At 32.9% G+C, this 24,406-nt stretch overlaps 1 protein-coding gene across 2 annotated transcripts; it reads right to left on the bottom strand.

The window, feature by feature from the left end:
- LOC111374847 (pre-mRNA-splicing factor ATP-dependent RNA helicase DEAH1) lies at window positions 1-19,677 on the bottom strand. 2 transcript variants are annotated; one of them, XM_022997592.1, is made up of 27 exons: window positions 19,525-19,676; window positions 16,832-16,928; window positions 16,582-16,712; window positions 16,301-16,483; window positions 16,106-16,177; window positions 15,505-15,591; window positions 14,650-14,683; window positions 13,606-13,660; window positions 12,537-12,596; window positions 12,361-12,432; window positions 10,111-10,174; window positions 9,370-9,449; window positions 9,146-9,213; window positions 8,993-9,050; window positions 8,695-8,752; window positions 8,535-8,603; window positions 7,591-7,659; window positions 7,411-7,500; window positions 6,177-6,263; window positions 5,110-5,225; window positions 4,965-5,031; window positions 3,572-4,618; window positions 3,368-3,430; window positions 2,683-2,907; window positions 2,121-2,183; window positions 1,948-2,020; window positions 1-415 (listed from the first exon to the last, which is right to left on the bottom strand). In XM_022997592.1, exons 2-27 carry the CDS (start codon window positions 16,920-16,922, stop codon window positions 366-368), a joined length of 3,132 nt encoding a protein of 1,043 aa, XP_022853360.1. In that variant the 5' UTR covers window positions 16,923-16,928; window positions 19,525-19,676; the 3' UTR covers window positions 1-365. The 2 variants fall into 2 exon arrangements, with proteins under 2 accessions (XP_022853360.1, XP_022853361.1); XM_022997593.1 differs by lacking the exon at window positions 3,368-3,430 and having other exon boundaries at window positions 19,525-19,677.
- Between the last annotated feature and the right edge of the window lie 4,729 nt (window positions 19,678-24,406).

Below are 24,406 nucleotides of genomic sequence, written 5' to 3'. Positions count from 1 at the left end.
TGAACTCAGCCATAGGAAAATTGTTAGTATAAATCAATACTGCAATTAATTCACTTACAACAAGAAAATCCCAATTTCTACTATAATACAAGCGACCCCAGGAAAGAAAATGGGGGAAACATAGCTTACAATGGTTTAGGATCCAACGACTATAATATTCACATACAAATGCGATCTTGAATCGAGATGAATGTAATGTATTGATTCCCTCCGGCTCAACCACGAACCTACAAAATTGTATTTACAGAATTCTTACCTGAACTCGTGTCAGTAGATCAACCAATTATATTGCAACCAACCTTCTCCATAATTGCATTGGCCAGAATAACACCAGGCTTCAGTCATAGAATAGCAAGAAACAATTTTCAATCCTTAGATGCCCGACCCTCTCCACGAGGCATTTTCTTCGATGCCACTGCAGAGACAAGTATTTAGAAATAAGTCATAGCACCAATGCGAATATGTATGGTTTGCAAAAGAATTTAAAATTTTACCAAATTGTCTAACATAAATGAATATTAATGTTTCTGGCATTCAAATTCAAATTATTTATTAAAAAAAAAAAAAAAAGAAGTTACTAAGACATACTTGATGAGCCCAACAGCAGATTTCTGATCCAATTAAATTGGCTTGCAAATTAACAGGCATAGAAAGCATATGCATGTTTCAACAAAAATGACTTGAATGTCTCCAGATGGGAAAATAGTTTTTTAATTAAGGGTTATGGTCCGAGAACATATCTGGCACAGCATTAAATTCAACTCCTTTTCATGCCAACCATCTCCCATCCCAACAGTGACAAATCAAAAAGCCACTTCTACATAACCCGCTTCCCCCACCACTAACTCAACACCAGTACCTATAATCCACTTCAAATGAAAAATAAAAACCTCCCTCCCTCTATGTGGTAATACAACCATCACCATCTATGTTTCTAAGTAATCAAGAAATAAATCAATTATTTCAGTCTTATTCAGATATAATATATCAAATCTTTCTAGGTAATATCTTGGACGGACAAGAACATCGGGTTGGTGCAAATGTTTGAGCAGGATCCCATGAGATAGGACCTAAAACCATGAGAACACTGAAATACTTTCAGGTTTCACTTGGTTTTTTTAAAATGCAGATGACAGAATGGGAATATCCCTTTTCTTTTTTGTTCTTCTTCTTCTCCTTTTTTTTAGGTTGGGGTAGGGTGCAGGGGGAGTAATAAGAGTGGAACTCTTTTTTATGGCTGGAGGAGAGTAGTTATGGAGTTCTTGGAGGTTATTCTCAAAAACCAAAAAGAAGATACAGAATATACAATCTGCAGCCAACAGGTTTGAGGAATGTTCTACATTTTGTGGTGATGATGAAAGTGGTAAGCTCAAAGTGGTGGAGGCTGGTGTCCGTGTGCCAACAGTGTTGGCAAGAGTTGTCATGCACACACTTTCTCTTCAGATTCAAATTAGTTTCAACTATTTTGTTTCATAGGTATATAATTTATAAAAAAAATTCTATTATTGTGTTGAAAAATTACGTCATACCAGCAGCAGTTGCATCTCTCGTGGTCTTATTAACTTGCTACTAACCTTAACCAGGACAACTCTTTCAAGGGATCAAAAATTTAATTATGGTGGGATACTAAAATCATTTATGTTCATGGTCAGCAGATCAAGAGTTAAGAAACCACTTGGGAATCAATTGCTCATTTCAAAATCATAGGGTGGTATTCAGCCCTTGTCCAAAATCACGGGGTAAATTTGAACAGATATATAGAGAAAACCCATCTCAGTTCTGGTGTAATAGCATTATCATATAATAATATAATTGTCATAACACTGAAATATGGTAAAGAAGGCAGCTATTTCTTTCCTAAACTACAAATATGAACATGAAAACACACGTGCACGCACGCGCGCAGTCACACACAAAGGGGGAGGGAGGGAGAGAGAGCCTGCTTACGGTCTTCCACATCCTTCAACTGATAATAGTGAGGAGCTATTTCCACCAGCCAATCCGGTTTTAGTTCTGTCACCTGCATGTCAAATTCCTCATATGAACCCTAGAATAACAAACCTGCAAATATAGTATACCAGGGGATATATATAATTAAGGGAAAGTGGAAAAATTAATACCTGTCGCATGTACTCCTTGGTCGTTAAAACCAATTCATGGTAGACAAGCCATCTTGGGAGAACCTAGCAAGAGTAGGGAAAAAATCATCAACACTGCCTATTTGTTGGTTCACGATATTTAGCTTCCTAGCTTAATTTATCATTTAAAGCAACAATTATACAGCTTATGTAGATAAATTTCAACGCAAACCTGATACATGAACGTAATATTTGTGTATTAAGGTCTTTATTGTTAACTTCAACTTTATAGCAAACTTAAGGAAAATGGACTTAATAAAGCTTTGGCTAGACATTTATTCTGGTTTCAAATAACTGCTCAAACCAGCCTTGCTCGCACTCACTCTATGCTAGTTCTAATATGAGATAGTAATCTAGCTATGAGACGACTGAGTTCAATAGACAGTCCTAGTGATTGCAAACATGCAATAAATATTTTTTAGGAAGGATCAGAGTCCTTGCAATCACAGAATAGACTTGTACAAAATTTCTGAACATCTTCTGTTACTACCTGAACAGAAAAATATATATATTATTATGACTTAAATAATTATAATATTTCTACCTGGGCTAAACCAGAGCTGGGGTGAATGTGAACAGTCTGGGGGTGTTTAACAGTTTTATATGATCCGTTCTTTTGCAGCCTTGCTGAGTGGGGGAAAAACCCTGATGTTATGGCTTTCTTTACTGCGTCGAGATCATTGAGGTTTGACGTCAAATCAATTTCAACCCTTTCCAACAGCCCTTCAAGTTGATCCCGTATATCTCTAGCTCTCTTCATGCTTCTGACCTGGAATAAGAAATCAAAGACATATTCACTGGGAATAAGGCTTGGTGTTATATGAAAATCATTAACATCTCAGGATTCTAAATTTCCCATAATAGTTGATTTTGGCAATAGACCAAGCAAAAAAATTATATAAAAAAGTTTCATTTTTAAAATTATTAGAATGAACAAACAAAGAGTCTTGTTTCCTTACCTCTGAAATTCCATGTATTAATGTTTTTTAATTCCACCTCTTTCCATTTTAATGTTCCAACATGTCACATTTTTACACAGTTAAAAGTTATATACAAACGTAAATCAAGTCAAGGCATTGTTGACAGCCTCGTATCATCTGAGATTCTTAATCAACAAATCCAGAAGTACCAGAACATCATAGTTGCAACTGCGATAAATCACCCAAAAATATAGTACATTTTACTTAAACATACATAGAAGAAGGCAAAACTAAACTACCCAAACGTACTTGAATATAATTCTCATAACACCATTGAGTTGAAAAGTTGGTTTCCCTCCAAGAGCTATAAACCTGAGATAGTGCAAGTAATAAAAGGATCACAATTATAGGCATATATTGCGAGGGAAAAAGAATACAAGTATGTACGTGTCATGTTTCTACATCAAACAAAACAGAATGAACGAAACAGCAGAGGAAATGCTACACACTAACATTGAGCAGTGCAATGTGATCTCCAACATTTCCCATGTGAAAATTCAAGCGGGCATTGTCAGCATGCACTTGCTTGTCCTTAGGCCGATAGAAGATAGAATTTCCAGCAGATAGCATGGCCGCTATAGATATGATCTCATCAGAGCATTTGTATTTGTCAGAAGCCACGATCATCTTGGATAGCATAGGATCAAGGGGAAATTCTGCCATCCTTCTACCTACTTTTGTCAACTCACCGTTCTTGTTAAGTGCACTCAGAGCATAAAGCATTTCCAGGGCCTTCAGCAAAGCTTCAGATGGTGGTGGATCCATAAAGTCAAAGTTCAGCAGATCATTAATGCCAAGGCTCTTGAGAGTGAGGACAACATTAGCCAAGTTGGTCCTCTGTATTTCTGGGACAGTATTGTCATCCAAATCATTATAGAAATTATATGCAGTGAACAACCGGAAGCACTTCCCAGGACCTGTTCTCCCAGATCGACCTGCTCGCTGATTAGCTGAGGCCTTTGAGATTGGAGCGACCAACAATGATTCCATTCCTGTCCGTGGATTATAAGACTTCATCTTACAAAATCCTGGATCAATGACATACTTGATCCCGTCTATTGTCAATGACGTTTCAGCAATATTTGTAGCTAGGACAACTTTGCGTGCCCCTTCAGGAGTGGGTTCAAATATTTTTGACTGCAGCTCTGTTGGTAAATTTGCATAAATCGGACATATGATGAGCTCTGCTATTTTTGTGCCAAATCCTCTAGTCCTATGCTTAAGAATCTCCTCGGCAGTTTCAATCTCCTCTTGCCCAGTTAAGAAGACTAATATATCCCCATCACCCGGCGGCTGTGTTACATGGATCTGCAAAGCAGTGACAATTGCAGCATCCAAATAATCAGCTTCTGGTGCCTTGGTATAATGTATTTCAACAGGAAAACGCCTTCCAGGTATTTTGAAAATAGGAGCAGAATCAAAATAATCGCTGAACTTCTCCGCATCAAGAGTGGCACTCGAAATGAGCAATTTGAGGTCAGGACGGAACCGTGAAATATCCTATCACACGAGAAGCAGCTGAGTGAGACAGCAAACAACTAAACTGTAGACAAGTACTACCACAGTACAAGACAGAGACATAAATAGGAAAAATCAATTTCCTCCATGACAAGGACTCCTCGAATATGCAAAAATAAAGGTCAGCGCCTATATAATTTGACAGGTATGGCACCAGAGCTATTTGTAAACAAATGGTAGGCCAATAGAAGTTTAGGAAAACTCAAATTTCGCATGTCCGTTAAACTGCACTTCTGCTTTTTTGATTCAATACCCTAAACATGAACTAAAAGCATGCATTCTCCCTAGAAAAGAATTAAAAACGAAAGGGATCTAACTGATTACTTGCCTTAACCAATCCAAATAAAATGTCCGTTGAAAGCGTTCGTTCATGGGCCTCATCCACCATCACTACACTGAAGAATTTTTCATTAACAGTCAGTTAACTAATTCACGAAATCATAGCATTCTCACTCATGAAATCTGGCACAAACCTGTAACTTGCTAGATCTGGTTCACCAAGAAATTCCCTCAATAACATTCCATCTGTCATATATTTCAAAACTGTCTTTTCAGAAGTGCAGTCTTCAAAACGAATGGAGTAGCCAACCTGAAAAAAGGAAATGATAGTAGTTACCACTGCATAGCAACTGATATCAACACCGTTCCAGCAAGCAAACCCCAAATAACGTACCATGAACAAGGCAACCAAATGAAATGAATCCAAAAATTGTGCGCAAAATACAGTTACAAACCCTACTTATAGCATACTTGCAAATGGTCTTTTAACTTTAAACTGTCAATATTTAGTCACTGTACTTTATATTCTTTACTGCATTAGTCACTGAAATCGATTTCATCCACAGACATTAATGGCGAGCCTGATTTGGCTAATAGTGTGTATATGTGGCGTGATCGTGGATGTCAATTGCCCAAAAAACCATGGTTTGCTCTCTTCAAACCACCTATAATCAACCAGTGTTTATATGACCAAATAAAACAATATAGACATTGACCAAATAAAACAATATAGACATTGCTAAATTAAAAACAATTTAGTTCATAAAAATAACATTGAGTTGGACAAATTAATGTCCATGGTTACACCACATAATCATTAAGTGAGCATATTCGACATCACTGTTAGTTTGGACACACTGAATCCATTTGAGTAACTACCGGGGCAAACGTTATAAACTTTAGTGACTAGAAATTGACATTTTAAATTTCACGGACCATCTGCGAGAATGCCTATAAGTTCAAGGAAAAAGCAGTTTTCTGACCCGAGCAAAAATATATTACAAAATCATGCAATACTTTATATACAAGAGCTTATGCATGACATTCAACAAGCAGTATCATTATCAATGCATGTGAGTAAACCGCAGGTGATGCCCATTGAAATTCCAGTGTCTTGGCCCCGAGATTGCAGTTTTATAGCTAAAGGCAAAATATTTTAGCGGTGGCAGTTTGATGGATGCATTTCAGTCAATGAACCAGTTCATTAAGCAGGTATCAAAAACCACCTAAAACAGCCATTTGGCAAATACAGAAAGCACACCTCATGTCCAAGTTTAACACCCATTTCCTGAGATACTCGAGCAGCAACGCTCATAGCAGCTACACGACGTGGCTGGGTACATCCGATCTGTCACAGAAATGTTATGGGTGTCAGCCAACGAAGTTCCATTTACTTCAGAATAGCTGTTGGCTATAAAAACTCCAAAACTTTTTTAAATTCATAAGAAAGAATGTTGTGTAAGTAAAGATGCATCATGCATTAATTGTTGTTCCATCAAATGTAAACACGATTCAAGAGTAGGCTCCAATTCACAAGCTAATTTGCCTAGGTAAATGAAATATAATAGTTAACTAGTCACATGATCCCCAGATCTTGCAATATCAAGAGTTATTATTTCTCAACATTTTAGATGGAAGCCCAGTATACAAAAATGAAAAACTACTGTCTGCCCAAATGGGGGAATACAAATTCCCTCGTAGGAAGGCCCATGAAAACATCACTCGTCCAAAATACACTTTCTTGAGTATTAACTTCTTCAGCATACTTGTTCAGACTATAGTTTGCTGAAATGAATACTCAGGGTCCAATTTCGAATATAATTGCGAAAAAAAAGGAGTACTATTATATTCTAATACAAACTTTTCATAAATTATGTATGTCAACATATTTTACAAGTTAAAAAGAATATTCAGTTTTTTAAATAAAAATATTGCACTATGTAGAGTGTCAATTGATATCTGGAAACAGAAACACATGCTACAACAACATTAACATGTGAAGGCAACAATGGGGGGAAATGGGGGGAGAACTTGTGAGCAGTCTAGGAAAGACAAAGTTGATCATAAAAACATGGCAAGTAATTAAATTATAAACTAACATACATTAGGATCGCAAATTAACATGCCTTTCTTAGCCCATAAACGAATACACAAAATATTTCGAATCATTCATTTTGGCAAAATTATGAATACCTTTTTGAACCCAGAAACAACAAATTTACATGACAATTTAAATCATTCCTTTAGCAAATCAATCTTCTTTAATTTTGCCAATCTGATTGGACCAAAGCTCTTAGTCCTATAACATCTTTGCAATTTGCATAAGCAAGGTACACAATTTTGTCTCCATAGTTCCATGAGAATGGACATAATGCAAAGACAATTATCTGCTAAATTCTTTTAAATGAAGAACCACAATACTAAAATACTAGAGAAGCAATATTTTTTATATTCTGTTAAAACAGAAACTTGGGGGGGGGGGGGGNACCTCTTACTTTTCCACGCTTAGTATACCCAGCCTCATGGAGGTACTGAGGTATCTGAGTAGTCTTTCCAGACCCTGTCTCTCCAACAATAACAAGAACCTGTGTTTACCACCAATCAAATAATTATCAGGAATTGTAGAGTACATTAATTGACATAAATTATACAAGACTGCAAGGAGTTCAAGGAACCTGATGATCATGAATAGCTTGAAGCAACTGATCCCTATAGGGAAAAATTGGTAGGGTTTGTCTGTCTTGCTGAAATAGGACAATGAAAAAGGTCAGAGATATTTAATGCTACATCAATCAAACACCAAACTCCAACCACTTTTGTCCACTTGAATGAAGTTCCAACACTACTTAAGTTCTATATGCTACTCAGGTAATAATTAAAGAAAATAAGCAAAGTTTGTCAAAGAGCTATAGAGTAACAGGATCCTAACCACTCTTGAAGTTCATTATCATGCATAACATTATTTGGAATTATCTTTTCTGAGGTGGACTGCTAAGAGAATCTTATCATTTAGTATATGTTTGAGCCACATTATTTTGAAAGAATGTATTTTGGAATAGTAGATTGATAAAAAATGTGTGGTTAAAAAATGAGGAAAGGTTTTGGATTTGCGTGTAATATTACGTTACTGAAGAATGTGTGATTGAAATAATGTCAAATAACTACTTAAGAATGTGTTTTTTTTTTTTTTTTTGAAAGAATGCAGCTCAAACAGGGCTTTAAGTTGATTAACCATAGAGCACCCATAATTTGTGTTGCCTAGATCATTACCGAAAACTGAAACTTCTTTTAATTCTGTTATCCTCTATATCGTTAAATCTCAAAATCTTTTCAAATTGATAAAATATAATCGACAGATAAAGCATGCAGTAAACCAAACCAAATCCTTGGAACTTTTTAAGACAAGAATAAAATAGTTTCCAAAAGCCAGTTTCATCAGTTAAAGTTCAATTTATGGTATTTGCTAATTGCTTTCAATCAGCTTTTTTCTGCAAGCTTCATCTTTTGCATCCTTCAAATTTATCTACCAATCTACCATATACCTAAACAACAGTGTCTACAAGTGCAGGTGTCAAATCAACTTGGCCTTCCACATAGAAAGAGGCGCATAAGTACACACCTGAAGTTTTTCAAATGCTGTCTTGGCAGAAGACGAGTCTGGCGACTCAATAGATGACTCTTGGTCAACCTGCATATCAAAGAGAAATCATTTTAAAAGAGGTGTAATGACTTACCTAAAATAACATATTATCATATTATATATAAGTTGTTGTACTTACGTTAACACCATCCATAACTGTTGCCTTTATAAACTCTATTTGGTCTTCAAACACAAACCTTCCCAAAGAAAAAGGAAAGCAATTTAGAATTAGCACCCACGGATTCATAACACTTCTAACTCCTATTAGTTTCAGGAAATCAAGCTTATAGATTATCAAAGGCAGATAAGCATTTGATATTGTATACTTGTACCATCACTGCATGCACACATCGATTATGTTGTGTGTGGGAGTAGATGCGCGTACAAACAACTTAACACGACATAGACTAGAGTAAGCAATAAACTTTAAAACTCACTGATAATCATCAGACTTCAGCTTCCTATCTTTAGACCCATAATTAAGAGTAGCTTTTCCTGTAATATAATAATCATTAAATTAGTTGCTTAGAAGTTAAAAACTCTAGGTTGACCATTCAAAACTGAGTGTCAAATGAACAAACAAGAATTACCAATCTGATGATCTTCCCATGCTTCTTGTTCTGCAAATGGATTCATCTTGTCTCCTGCATTCGTATCCCTGGAAGAGGTAAAGCGGAAAGTCATATATAACTATCAAATCTATAGTGCATCTGGAGTCTCTGACTGCGCATATGTTGTATGGATTCGTGTGTGCATGTTAGCAGTAGATGTAGTTGGAAGCATCTATTACACCATTCTTAAGAATGTAACTGACCTATAACGCTGCAATGCCACGGCGAATCTCTTCTCTTGATTTATGCCGCCTTCCACATCATAAGCGTCAGGCATCCTATACTGCACTCCATGAAAGGGATCAACAAATGTATTCAGTAATCAGTAGGAACAAGGAACAGAAAGATGGAAGAACACTTGGATAACCAGGACTTAATTACACCCAGAAAGCTCCTCATTTTTCCTTATTCTTTAAACAAAATAAATTGATCCTTCAAGATCCATGCCATTCTGAAATGAAAATTTGAAGGCAACACCTAATCCCTGAAGTAGAATAAAGAAAGCACCTCCATCCATGCCCAAAAATTTCAGAAATGGTCTTTATTTCGTAAGTGTACCATTAGGACAATAAATCAGGGAAAAGAAGAGGAAGAGTACTTCCGCACAGGTTCATATTAGTGCTTGTTTGTGCCCCATTATTTGAAGGTAATGTATTATGGAATAGTGATTGATGTTAAAATGCGTGGTTAAAAAAGAAGGAATTTTTTTTTATTTACGTGTAATATTATTTTAATGAAGAATGTGTAGTTGAAAATGAGTACTTTAAAAAAAATAATGTGGTAGAATGTGGAAAAATGGTAGACAAACAAAGCCTTATACTATTTGCTACATACTTGAAATTATATACACATTTTATAGGCAAGTGACAAAAGAAACAATAGAGTTACTGTTAGAGAACAATAAGAAGAAATCTAATAATACAAATGATAAGAAAGTTAATCACCTCATCTGTGTAATCAGACTCTTCGGTCCGCTTCTTGACAAGCTCATATATCTCTTTCTTATATCTGTCAAATAAGAAGTCTTTGATAAGTCTATCCAATTTTCCTTGACGTTTATGAAATAGATGCATGGAATGACATTCTTGATATTTATCATAAAAACAATGATGATTCCATTAATTCAGATATCATAACATGAAAGTAATACTTAGAAATGAATTCGCAAAAAATCAACAAACAGAATAAATTAATATGATTTGCCATATGTTCTCACAGTAAAACCTCCACTGAAGTATTACCAATGGAAGCATATTTTAACCAAACAGATGTGAGGCAACTACAATGAAAAAACAAGTTCATGTCTACATAAAGTATCTACTTTAAAAGCACCCAAAAACAAGTATAGCAACTGAAGGGGTTTCTTTAGAGTCAAAGGCAAATGTGCAAAGGCACCATCAAGGGTTTTATCTCATGGGATAATAATAATAATAATAATAATAATAATAATAATAATAATAATAATTTTATTCATCTTGTTACGACCAACCTAATTTACTGAAAATAAAGACGATAGAAATTAAATTAAAATTTTTAAAACCTGCACCGAGTTACATCCCTAACTCTTAATTTATAGATTAAATTTAATTTGATCTTCTCAAACATATAAGAATAAGATATGGTGTGGAAAAATCAGTCTTTTCTTTTAATAATAATAATAATAATAATAATAATAATAATAATAATAATAATAATAATAATAATTTTATTCATCTTGTTACGACCAACCTAATTTACTGAAAATAAAGACGATAGAAATTAAATTAAAATTTTTAAAACCTGCACCGAGTTACATCCCTAACTCTTAATTTATAGATTAAATTTAATTTGATCTTCTCAAACATATAAGAATAAGATATGGTGTGGAAAAATCAGTCTTTTCTTTTATAAATAAAGAATATGAAAATTTTCTGTATAACATTAAGTAAATTATCTTTACATAATTGCATGCCACGTCGTTAAAATTTTAATGAAACTTTTAATAGCAATTTGAATTCAAAAATTTGGGTCGTTACAAATAAGTACAGGATGGAACTTTGTAGAGTTGAATAATACTCACAATGCAAGAAAATCAATGTATTCTTTAAATAGAAAATGACTAAGAGCTCATTTGTGATGCTTAAAATAGGTGCTTATAATCACCAAGTACTTTAAAAGATCTATATCATTATATATTTCAGAACTATACATTTATTTCACCTAATAGACAGGCTACTAGATTGAGTTGAAAACCCTGCCAACCAGTAAAGGTTCAGATTTGGAAGCCCAAACAGAGGAACTTGTTTGATGAATTAAAAGTTCTTATAATTGTTTCAAAAAAAAGTTTAAGTTAGGTGCCTAGTTTTCAATAACAGCTTATTAAGCTCCATTTACCTTACAAGCAATACCAACCACTTTTAAGTGCTTATAATGTATGAACAACTAAATGAATGAAAATAATACATACACTATGCATTAATATCATCTTGTTTACAGCAAATATACAATAGAATTTCCTTCCACTTTTGTCATCCTTACGGCAACTATGTCCTAGTTATAATACCTCTCCTAAGCATTCATAATAGTCTAGTTTCTTCATTTCTTGGGGGCGTCAACAAAGCAATAGGATGGGCTACTGAAAATTACTATCACGTGTTATTTCTTTAAATTTACGCAGCCATAATTAAAACTCCAAGATACTAACATGATTTCATATTCAGCTTGAAATATAGAAACCATATAGGGAAAATATTTTAAATTCATAGAATCTGATGCTTTACTATCCAGATAAATGAAGTAACAAGATACGGAAATTATATCAACAAGAGCAGAAGTCAAGTAGGGGAATTTTTAAAGATGACCATTTTAGATTTTTATTATTTTCATTTACATAGTTGACTATTTGAATCCAAAAAACTACCATTTCTTTTATGATCGTACTAAATCTCCCTTTGGTAAATTTATAAAGAGGATTAGTAGTATGTCACACGAAATGTATGGGTGATTAATAAGTAGTAGTTATGAATGTGCGTTTGAAATTGATGTATCCATTTATAAATTGTCAGCCAAAACGGAGGCTAATATGTTAAATTAGTATAAGGAGCAGCTTTCTAGCACAGCAAAAGGTAATAAAAAGTAACTGCTGGTTGTAAAAAGCGTCAAATATATGCTAAACTGTTAATTTGTTTTATATGACAACAGAAGATTTACTTTACCTTAGTTCACGATATTCAGCTTCAGTCAGCTTCACACCGTCGAATAAGTATTGCTCATCTTCAATATCATCTCTGAGATACGCAAAGAGTGATTCATATACCAAAGAATAAAGAAAATAACAGCATTTATTATTTCACTGTATAAATGAAAAATATAGTCGTAATATTCATGATACCTGAGTTCCTCTAATTTCTTTTGCTCCCTCTTCTTCAAATACTCTTGCCTTGAAACTTTCCTGATATAGAAATGAAGATAACTAGTAAGAGCTTCAGTAAATAGCATAGCTACGATCAAATGTTTGATCTAATGAGAAAGCAGACTGGGTTTGTAGAAATGGACAACCAAATTTTGACACCATTTAATAAAAATCTACAATGATAATCAGCGGGAACAAAATCTATATTGAGAATCAGATGTAGTCAACTAGTTATCACCACGCCTGTATGCATCCCTAGTTTAAAAAATTGACTTCCAGAAACCTAAGTGAAGTGGAATTTTGGAAAAACAAAATATATAGACAGGCATGAGAACCAGAGAATACCTACAGCGAAACCAATTGAGATCTCTTTTTTTTTTTTTTTTCTTTGATAAGTCAATTGAGATCTCTTATATTATCAATAAATCAAAATAAGTACAATTTCCTTTTGCTTTATGCATTAGAAAACATTTGTTATAAAAACAGACATAAGACCTTATCAGACTTTTACCCAACACAACCAATTCTATGCCTCAACTTATTTCCACAAACATCACTACCCACAACCACTTATGAGTAATTAATAATTTGGTTTTCTGAAGTTTCCAATCCCAATCGCCGGTCTCCCTCCATTTGAAAGCACAAAGAAAGATCTGTTTTCATAGACTGATCATGTACTAACTTTCTTTCTTATACCTCCACCCATTACATCCCTACTCACAAGGTCAGATTGTCTACCAGACAAACTTGTTATGAGATGTTCGTCCAGCCATCAATTTCAATTTCACCAAGTTATCTTAAGCACCTTTTACTTTGTCAAGCACAGTGAACTTAGTCCTTCAGCGCTTGTCAATGTCCACAATTAATCATTTATCTATGACTCTGATGATAATTCAAATAAACAATAAATTAAAAAAAATGAAATTAAAAAAAATGGCACCATAAAAAGTTCATGTAAGGAAGAAAGCAATACAGAAAGAGGTAGTGCTGGTCAAATAATAGAGATACTTGGTAAAATCAAATTTGATCAGAAAATGCAGTGACAAACCTTAAAGCTCCCATATCATCTTCCTCCAAAGCATTAGATCTCCGGATTGCCTCTTCTGTAAGGAAAACAGATGAATTGAACAAAGAAGTCAATTGATAGTGAATTAAAAAACAGCCGAAGCTGATGCATTGTGGCACACCTCGCAGGAAGCTTTCATTATGTAAACACCTGTGACAGCAGACCTACCCCATGTAACTTCAATTTTTTTCATCATTTTATGTCTTTTGTCTACGTTTTCATAGCATTTATAAAGAATGGGAAGAGAAAAGTATTATTGCAAGTGAAAAAAGAGGACAAAGAAGGGAAACAAAATTAATATCGAAAATGATGAAACAGAAACAAAATGTTGATCATTTATTTTATGGAAGATTTCCTTTCTTCTTTTTTTTTTTTTTTCTAAGTTCTACTAGTGGATTATCAATTTGGTTATTTCATTTAAAATTTAACAACTTAATATTTGCTACTTCACTGATTTCTTCCACATTAGTTCCAAGTTAGTTTTAAGATATAACATTGTTAACTTGTTTTATTGCAGCTTCTTAAGATGATTTATGGTTCATTGCGAGAATTTTTTGAATTTTTTTATGAATTTTTGAATTATTTATTGGGTTTTCCGAGGTTTGAACAAGGAGATCAAATGCCCACCCATCCAGCCTTTTTAACAATTGAATTTTCATAAATTAATATAAATAACAAATATAAAATGAGATATGCTTATCAAGAATAATTTCAAGCATTATAAAGACATCTAACTTTAAAATATCACCAGAGTTTTGAGCTGTGTAAGTAGGAAAAGTTGACAAAACAGGAATGTTGGTGAGATGATGTATTAAGTGACAAGGGAAGCAAAATGTGTTACAGACACTTGAGTAAAGGTCACTTTATTAATTTAAGACATAACAAGGTTAATGTAACATACCAACATAAAAATAATAAAGAAATTCTAGAGAACTTCAGAAAAAAATAGGGAAAAGTATGACTATGCATGGAGATATGCAAGCTATAAGAACAAAAAAAATGTAAAATACGATGACAATCGTTTACCTTCCTGATTCTTAGTTAACTTTGTCTCAGTCAACTGTAAAAAGACAAAGACGAGTAGAAAAATTAGATAAATACAAACAGATGGTATATCCTCTGGGAAACTATAGTCAGACAATCTAAGAAGGCACCATAATCGCGATTATATTATTAAAGGATGCAAAGTATTAATGGAAATTAATTAGGCATATAGAAAGCAAGAGAAGAATCAGACACGAAGATGTTACACTAAAATACTTAACACCCGCCACCAAGGATTCAAGGTTTGACTTCTTCATCTACATATTCAATAAGCTTAAGAATCAATAAGCAAAAAGATCTAAATTGTTTCAGTCAATTGAAAAGACAATAAACTTTTTCCTCGTATCAACAGACAGAACAGGGACAATAGGAACAGTAGTTGAAACATACAGGATTGTCAATGTTAGGCAATACGCCCAAGAGACAACAAAGAACTGGTGCAATTGGGATCCATAACACTAAACCATTTGAGCTGGCAACTACAGAAACACCATAAATAGAATTGTGCAAATTTAAGTATACGTTGACAGGTTAATTTTAATAAATCCTGCGTAACAAAGAGCTATATATTTTCTGAACATGCAAATTGGACAATGGACGAGTGGAACTACATTGCTAATCTTATGACTTAGAATCATGACAGGTTTTTTAATTAAGTAAACCATGTGCATAGCATAATAGAGCAATGCATGTTCGGAACATGCAGACTGGATTGCGAGCGTGAATACGGCGGAGGAAGTAAACCTCCAGGCCAATTGAGAAGTTGGAAGACCTTCAATAGGGACCACTCAGTGGCATATCTACAGAAGAAATATAAGTTCAGCTCATTTTCTTTACCTTCTTGGTCCCAGCTGTGTCACGTTGTCTGATATGCTGCTCTAACTCCTCCCTCTCTCTCTGGTCACGTAGTATTTCTTCCTCTGACTGCAGCCAAATGAAGTAGTATACAATATGAGGGAACTATGGAGATAACAACAAGAGAAAAGGAGAACAGAAATGATATGGCGGCAAAGAAATAAAAAGGAGAAAAAATCATAAAGCATATTTTATAGCATGGCTAATAAATGCACTGTACTTGTCAGGACCAGTGATGCAATGGACCCTTGATATAAGGAAGTGCCAATCAGAGAATACCATAGGTTATCTGTCTGATTATTTGCATGAACAAACTTTTTCAAATATCATTAGTTTCTATTTTGGATTTTTTTTTCCTATACACTTCCGCCCATCTTCAACAATATGACGACTGTAAGAAATTCTGAGTACTTCTCCATATATGTGTGTGAATCCTCAAATTCAGGTATGTGAAGGCCCAATATTACACGTCCAAACTCAACACCTGAATCAGAGTCCGTCTAACATCTCTTGCAACTTCTTTGAGGAAAGATTATTGAAATAAAATAGCTCTCTAAAAATGAAAACAAACAAATATAAGTACCTCAGAAGCATCATCTACATCCTCTGGAGTTCGTCTTTTTACTTGCCTTTCTTCTTCACCATTTCCGACTACCTACACAATCACATTCAATCAAAACAAAGTATCTTGTTAATACAATAAGCACCTATGCAGAAGCTTACTAATAAGTAATAAGAAACAAAGCCAAACTATAGCAGTAAAAGTATAAGAATATGCCTCGTCATCTGAGTCATTATGAATTTCTTTCCTCTTCCTAAATTTTTTATTACGAGAGTCCTCCTTTTTTGGCTGGGGAGCCACTGAAACAGTATCTTCATTGTCATCATTGTCCTCCAAAAGTGTGTAAGTCTTCTGCTTCCGCACCAGAATTGTCGCTTCCCTTTCTTGTCGTTGATATAGCTAATACAAATCCCCACATAAATAACAATGCGAAGAGAGAATAATACTATCTAGTGATATGAATCTATAAGAATACTAGAACTCCAATACGCACTAACATTTGGTCCAGAAGTCTTATGCTCAACTCTAGTGAAAATTTCTTGGGCAAACAAATGTGTTTGATCAGAAGATGAGACTCCGAGATCTATCAGTTGATTGACAATCTCAGAAGGCGATGAAGCCTTTTTAGCTGCATTAATTAGAGAAGAACAAAAAAAATCCAATGAAAATATGTGTAGGCTAGTAGCTTCCACATACAAATAATATAAGCATTGTATGTGATAAAGGTATTCCTTAAAGTAAACTTACATAGGGTTATCACATATTGAACAACAGTTGGTTGGGAATACCCCAAAAGAGACATCAGTTTATCTGAAACCCATGTCCTCAAATCAGCCATTTTTTACTGTATCGATAGAAAAAAAATTCAGGTTAACCCAATGTACTCTGAATATATTAGAGACTAAAACACTATGTTTGACATTCTAGATGTATTAGAGTAAAACACACCAAATTTGCTGGAACTATTCAACTCGTGACACAGTGTCTCCCTGAACTCAAAGATGAGTTTGCCCCTCGATACGCATAGTCAAAAATTACCGTTGTACCGTCATTCAATCATAATTCATATACATAGGCACTCAAATACAGCCTCGTGTCATGTGAATTATTACAACAATAATATAAGAACACCTATCAATTCAGAACATTAAACAATAATTTTATGGTTTATAAGAAAATTACGGTTAATAGTATTCATGACAAAATTACATAATCAAAACAAAATTAAAGTTATAGAGGAAAATAAAAAGGTAGCACAAAGGGGGAAAGAGCCCTCGGCCATCAGCTTGCAAAAGAAGGAAAGAACCAATCAATCAATTTACACGCTAAAGGAATGTACAGTAAGTCATCAGTTTGCATAAGAAGGAATGAGTCATTAATCCCCTTGATGGACGCTGAATACATGGGATTACAAGCTATCAGTTTTTTAACCTATGATCATTACTTAATTCTCATCAACCCGTACAAGGATAAGGATGAATTGAATAGAGAACCAGGTCGAGGAATGTTTGTGTATCTCTATAAATAGTTCTTTCTTTTAAAACATGAAATGAAATTTTTCGCTTATCTTTAAATCTTCTTACAAGACCCTAAGCCATAGGGAATGAATGAATACAATCACCAGATTAAAATAGTATACTTAACATTTAATATGTAATTAAGCAAAAATGTTTCAATAACATTAGAAAATCCTATTAATCTTTAAACTTTAAAGCGTAAATAAGAAAACGCAATACTAAGCAGGAAAAGGGTAGGAAGCACAGCACATTAATTATAACATAACAATTAACTCAATAATATACCAATTAGAAGAATGAAGAATCATTCAAAATGCAATTTATGAACACTATAAAAAAGATAGTCATATGGCAGCAAGTTTAGGAATATGAGGAACAGTAGATGAAATAAGTTAACTGATTTGGGAATACTGATACTGCAATTAGATGATGATGATGATGATGATGATAATATTTAATGGATTCTCAACACAGAAAAAGGCTAATAAGGGCTTGCTCAAAACGAACTTAAAGGTATAATCTCTAAGATCCCTCAAACTCAGATTGAAAGGAAGGGGTACTCAAAACGGGAAATTGGTCATAAAATTTTGGCCAGATTTAAAGTTGGACAGTCAAGTTTATTTTGTCTCGATTTAATCACTAAGGTTTCAATTTTTAAATCCACTTTGAGCACCCCATCATCAAACTAATGGTTAAGTTTACATGTCAAACAGCATATTTAACGTTTGCGGGGATGAACCTAAGATTTTCAGACCTGACTCAAATCATAGTGTGCATTCAATTTTATATTTTTTTCATAAGAATTCTCCAGAACTAAGGCCTGTTTGAGCCACATTCCTTCAAAAATATACATTTTTAAATAGTAATTTGACATCATTTCAATCACACATTTTTTAATAAAATAATATTACACGCAAATCCAAAACTTTTCCTCATTTTTTAACCGGATATTCTATATCAATCTGCTATTCTAAAATACATTCTTTCAAAATCATGTGGCTCAAACACAATGTAAATCTATAATCTCAAAAGTCAATCCAATAGTAAAACAACATACAAAATATGCATAAAGAACTAAACAAGTCACCTGTGAATAGTTGAATAGCAAGAAACTTAAAAAAACAATTTCAAGAAGAAAAACAAAACCTAAAAGCAACCCCGTTAATGATTAACCACATAAGCTTCCTTCTCTAATTTTGAGAAGTAAAAACAGAAGTTACTGAATAAATAGAGCAATTGACAGAGAAAACATTTCTCTGTCAAGGTACAAACAAATTCAGAGAATGACAAACTTCTATAGAATGAAAAGAAACTGAAGAATGCCAAAAATGGTGATGAAACATGAAAGTCTGATATCAAGCTCAAAGTGCATACTGAAACTTGAAAGCACGAACAATAATGAAAGTGCAGTGCAGCTTCACATGTTTAAATTAAAAAGCAATTAAATAAATTGTAAACTTCAGAATACAACCGCAAATTTCATTTGAAGTTTCCATCTCAATTCCACATCGAGACAATTTCAATACATCAATGACAAATCTTCATAATTGAGCAAATCTAACCACACTAAGAATTTCAACATCCAGCAAGCATTAACTAAATAATCTCGACTCCTTTGAGAATTGAAATGTATATTAAACTTTACCAAAAACGTGAAAGAATAAATTTTGCATATTTCAATACTAATTATTAAATATTATCAGCTTATTGAATACTAATTTTTTATAACAACAATAATAGGCACGGTATCTATAAATTCATCTTAATTATTTGCTGTCAAGCAAGAATTTGAAATACCTAATATTTTTAAGAAACTAAATGCATCAAATGAAAGGTATAAATTCAAACTACACTAAGAATCTCAAACACCAACTGGAAATTCAAATTAAAAATTACACTAACTTGTTGAGATAAAAATCGTACCTTTTGATACAAAACCCTTTACAGAAATGCTCAGAACCTTCTAGGTTTAACAGATAAATGATGAAAACAGCGTCGAAAGAGGCCAGAGAGGGAGAACACTAATTCACCGGTTTGAAATCGGGTCTGGGGGACAGTTGAACACATGGATATTGGGGTGGTGCACCCGGATAATTGTTTGGGCAATGGGTTTTAACTGGGCTTTTAAGTGGATTTTGGGCTTGGTCCATCAAAATGTGCTTTAACTCCAATTTTAAATGGATTAGACGAAAAGTCAAATTACGAAGCACAATGCAAGTACTATAAAGAAAGATTAGATGCCCCTCTTGGGGTGATCGAGTTGGTGGAGTAGGTAAATATGGAGGCTTTTGGTCACGAGTTCGATTCCTCATATCAACACTTTTTTGATCGAGCATGTGATACCAGGCCTGCCTAACGCGGTTTACTTGACTGACGTGATTTGTAGGCTATTGCGTCAATTCGAGAGTTTTACCCAGATAGTGGTTGCGGGTTCCCCTGTCATAAAAAAAAAAAAAAAAAAAACAAAGATTAGATTGACAAAAAGATATCGAAAGGACCAACCTAAATCGACACTACAAAAAATATTATTTCAAACATGGAACTTAGGATCATAATGAGTCTCAAGTCCAATTACGGTCCCCAGGTGATGCAAATTCGAGTTCTTGTTTCACAAGCTAATTCCATTGTCATAGGCAATGTGCTTAGGTATAGTAATGTTCGTAGCTAATGATGAATATCTAGTTAACATTGTGGAAAGTAAACATTTGACTAAGTTTATAAAGCAATATCTCTAATCTTGGTATTTACACTATTTTCGAAATGTTCCTCGTTCGGATGTTATTGCTTTAAACAATTAAAAAAAAAAAAAGCTTGATAATAAATTATTTAAATTAAATATAGTGGTATTTTATTATTGATATCTGACATGTAGGGGCAATAACAGAAAAGATTGCTTAATTGCTATTGCAGGCTATCTAGATAAAATGTAGATAATGGGAAAAAAAAAATTATTACTTTTAAAGTAATTGAATTTTTCTAATAATGCATCTTATATTTTTATGCTTTAGTGAGTATCGTTAGAGAATTTAATTGTGAGAGTAAAATTCATAGTTTTACATTTGACAATGCGTATGTCAGCAAGGTAGTAAATAATAAATTAGCTTGACACATTAGACTCGATTATGGTGATATTTTATTTTACATCTGTTGTGTTTTTCATATTTTTAATTTGATTTTGCAAAATGTGTTAAAATTCATCTAATTGAGTTAGAAAATCAAAAAACTAATAGCAATATAACATTTATTACGATATCCCCTAGTAAGAAAAAGTTTTTCGATGAATTTTATAAAGAAAATGGACTAAAAGCTAAACTATTTGCCATGGATAGAGGTCATGGATGTAACTTAAATTGTATTTTGCGAAAATGTTATTACTACTGAAACTCAAACGACCCAAAATTTTATTTACAAGAGCATGATTGAAAATTTGTGCTTCGTGTGAGAAAATTTTTGGAAGTAAGCATGTTGAAGCGTTTATTATCCCATTAGTTCCCTCGCTCTCACTCACTTTCTTCGTATTGCTAAAAATTTTAGAATATATAAAGCATTAGCCATTTTTTCTGATATTGTAATATGGAATTTAAGTTTATAAAATATTGGAATTATCTGCTTATGTTGTCCAGTTAGTTTATGTAAAAGTAATTATATTCACACTATAATTTTTATTTCTCGCATTACATTTTATTTCCATTTAAGATATTTAGTTTTGTTTATTATCACACTTGTGTTTCTAATGATTTTTCGTGTCGTTTTTATCCTTAAACTTTTCATAAATAAATAAATACAAAGTGCAAATAAAATTCCTTATTTCAACGTATGAAAACAAAATATTTTGATATAAATTGTCATCAATGACGAGATGTACAAATTAATAGAAAGTTGAAGATAAAAATTTGATGAGAAAAAGTTTACGAAATAATTGCTACAATGAGCAAAGATTGATAAACTTAATTGCAATTGAAATGTAGTGTATCAAATAAAAATTATGGTGGCAATATAACCACTATTTTATGTAATGGACCTTATATTTAATTTAGAGGGTATAATTTTGTTATAAACCACAATTCAATTACATTATTTTTGAATCTTCAATTATATATAACAATATATAGAGAATTTTATGTGAGACACATGAGACGTATGCTTATAAGACTTGTACCAATGTTCGATTGCGCCATAACATAGCTTAGTACTAGTGTGTCGTCACAACAAGTCTAAGATAACAAATTAAATTATCAAGGTACTTCTTCTTCCCTTGCCCAAGGTACGTCGAATATAGGTACAGATGAAATACCGTTAGAATTAACTACATACTTTGCTCACTACATACTTAGTATTTTAGAGTCGGAAGAAGAAAAAAAATTAGATATACTTAAGTTTTGGGGAACAAACGAGTGAGGGTCAATATCCAATCGTTCCCTTTAATATTCCTTTTTGTTTTAGAAAAAATTATATTCGCAACAACTTGTTCTTGTAACTTTTTGACTCCACCTATACTAAAAGTAATCGATCTCATACCTAGAAAAAAATAATAATAATAATAAGAGAAGTGTTTCAATTTTTTAAAATAATAATAATATGAGAGGCCCATGGACCCACTAGATTGGGTACATAAGCCCATGATTGAAAGTAAATATTATGAGAGATTTTTACGAAAAGTGACGCATCATGTTACTTTCTCTATCATGAAAACTTAATTCACATTTAACAAAAAAATAAAATTAACTTCTAAATATTAGTTCAAAAAATTCTTATAAGAAAATTGACAGTTTAACCAAAGATTTATTTTTCTACGGAAATTGACTGTGTGACATTATCATTAAAAAGTAATACAACATATCACTTTCTAAGTATAATAATCTTGAAAAAAAATATATAACAGTAAAGAATTGAAATTATTGCATATCATGCGTATAATTTTACAAATTTAATTTTACAGTTACAATTAAAGTAATTGTAGTATATCACTTTTGAAAAAGGAAAAAAAAAAAATAAAATGACAAAAACGTCACTTCTCTATAAAAAAGTTTTAAGCTAATTAAATTCTTGTCTTAAGTGACAAAAAATTAATTTAAAAACTCTTCGTTTTAACATTTTAAGCATAATATAAATTGGACTTAGTTTAGATAAAATTAATTCTCATTTAGATCAACGAGAACGAACACTATATGGCATTTTAATTAAAAGGTGATACAATATGTCACTTTTCAACAAAAATTTGATAGAAGCGTACTAAGGGATAAAATTATAGCTTGCGCTTCATTTCACTTGGTGCTTTATTATTAACACAAGAAGATACATTCTGATTATAGATAAACATGACGCTGTAAAATTGAGAATTCTAATTATTATGAAGAGTGCAACATATCATTTTAAGTATAAAATAAAATATTTTGTGGCCTTTTAAATTAAAAAGTGATACAACATCACTTTTTGTTCACGTTATCGACTTACAAAGAATTTGACAAAAGCAAGTAGCCAAATTTAACAAAAACACATGGTGTCTTTCATCGTGACAAATTCTAATAAAAAAAAATTAGACTAATTATCAAGAGAAAACTATATACTAAGTTAAAAATAAACCTCTAATTATGAAGAATATCTAGCTTGTGAACATCTTAAATTGGCGGATTGATTTGATACCGAGGCTCATCAAAATTATGATATACGACGGAAATTCATATTACACACAACATACAAAGAACGAGTATTCCCTCAAAAATCCAAACAAATCAGAATGGTATTCTTCACCCATGGTCCAGTCCGTAAAGGTGTCGACGCTTTCTTCACCCATGGTTCGACTCTCTAATGGTGCTGACCCTTTCTTCACCAATGGACTTCAATTTTCTAATGGTGCTGGCACTATTAATCGATGGTGAATTTTTATGGAATCGCCTTCTTCCTCAGCAGTGGAGGTCAAACGGTTTTGCTGTTTATGCAAAATGACTTATTTTTCATCAAGTTCAGGCCTTTTTAACGTATTAATTACTGTTAATTCGAAGGATTATTGAATAAATATTAATTAAGTGTATTATTCAATTTTATTGCTTTTGGATTATACCTGAATTCCCCCATAACTAAACCTGTCTCAAGTTCCATCAATTTCAAAGTAAACTAGCCCGATTTGAATATAGAATCATGCTACAGTGATGTAATGGTTGACATAATTCTTGACATAAATGTTACATAATATTCTATCATTGAACAACTTAAAACACAATCAACTTTTTTATCCACTTATCTANTTAGGATCATAATGAGTCTCAAGTCCAATTACGGTCCCCAGGTGATGCAAATTCGAGTTCTTGTTTCACAAGCTAATTCCATTATCATAGGCAATGTGCTTAGGTATAGTAATGTTCGTAGCTAATGATGAATATCTAGTTAACATTGTGGAAAGTAAACATTTGACTAAGTTTATAAAGCAATATCTCTAATCTTGGTATTTACACTATTTCCGAAATGTTCCTTGTTCGGATGTTATTGCTTTAAACAATTAAAAAAAAAGCTTGATAATAAATTATTTAAATAAATATAGTGGTATTTTATTATTGATATCTGACATGTAGGGGCAATAACAGAAAAGATTGCTTAATTGCTATTGCACGCTATCTAGATAAAATGTAGATAATGGGGGAAAAAAATTATTACTTTTAAAGTAATTGAATTTTTCTAATAATGCATCTTATATTTTTATGCTTTAGCGAGTATCGTTAGAGAATTTAATTGTGAGAGTAAAATTCATAGTTTTACGTTTGACAATGCGTATGTTGGAGTAGTAAATAATAAATTAGTTTGACACATT

The sequence above is a fragment of the Olea europaea genome, unplaced genomic scaffold (genome assembly GCF_002742605.1).
Source record: "Olea europaea var. sylvestris unplaced genomic scaffold, O_europaea_v1 scaffold1300, whole genome shotgun sequence".
Taxonomy (NCBI): Eukaryota; Viridiplantae; Streptophyta; class Magnoliopsida; order Lamiales; family Oleaceae; genus Olea; species Olea europaea.
The sequence above is the reverse complement of the archived record's forward strand: the minus strand, read 5'-3'. Positions and strand labels throughout refer to the sequence as shown.

Bases quoted from the DNA above. Each gene is read 5' to 3' on its own strand.
- LOC111374847 (XM_022997592.1), bottom strand. From the start codon at position 16,922: ATGGCTGATTTGAGGACATGGGTTTCAGATAAACTGATGTCTCTTTTG. The intron at 7,660-8,534 runs GTGTGTACTTAT...GTCCTATTTCAG, and splicing joins CAGCATTTGAAAAACTTCAG to CAAGACAGACAAACCCTACC. The intron at 416-1,947 runs GTAAGCAGGCTC...TTGTCTCTGCAG, and splicing joins GTTGAAGGATGTGGAAGACC to TGGCATCGAAGAAAATGCCT.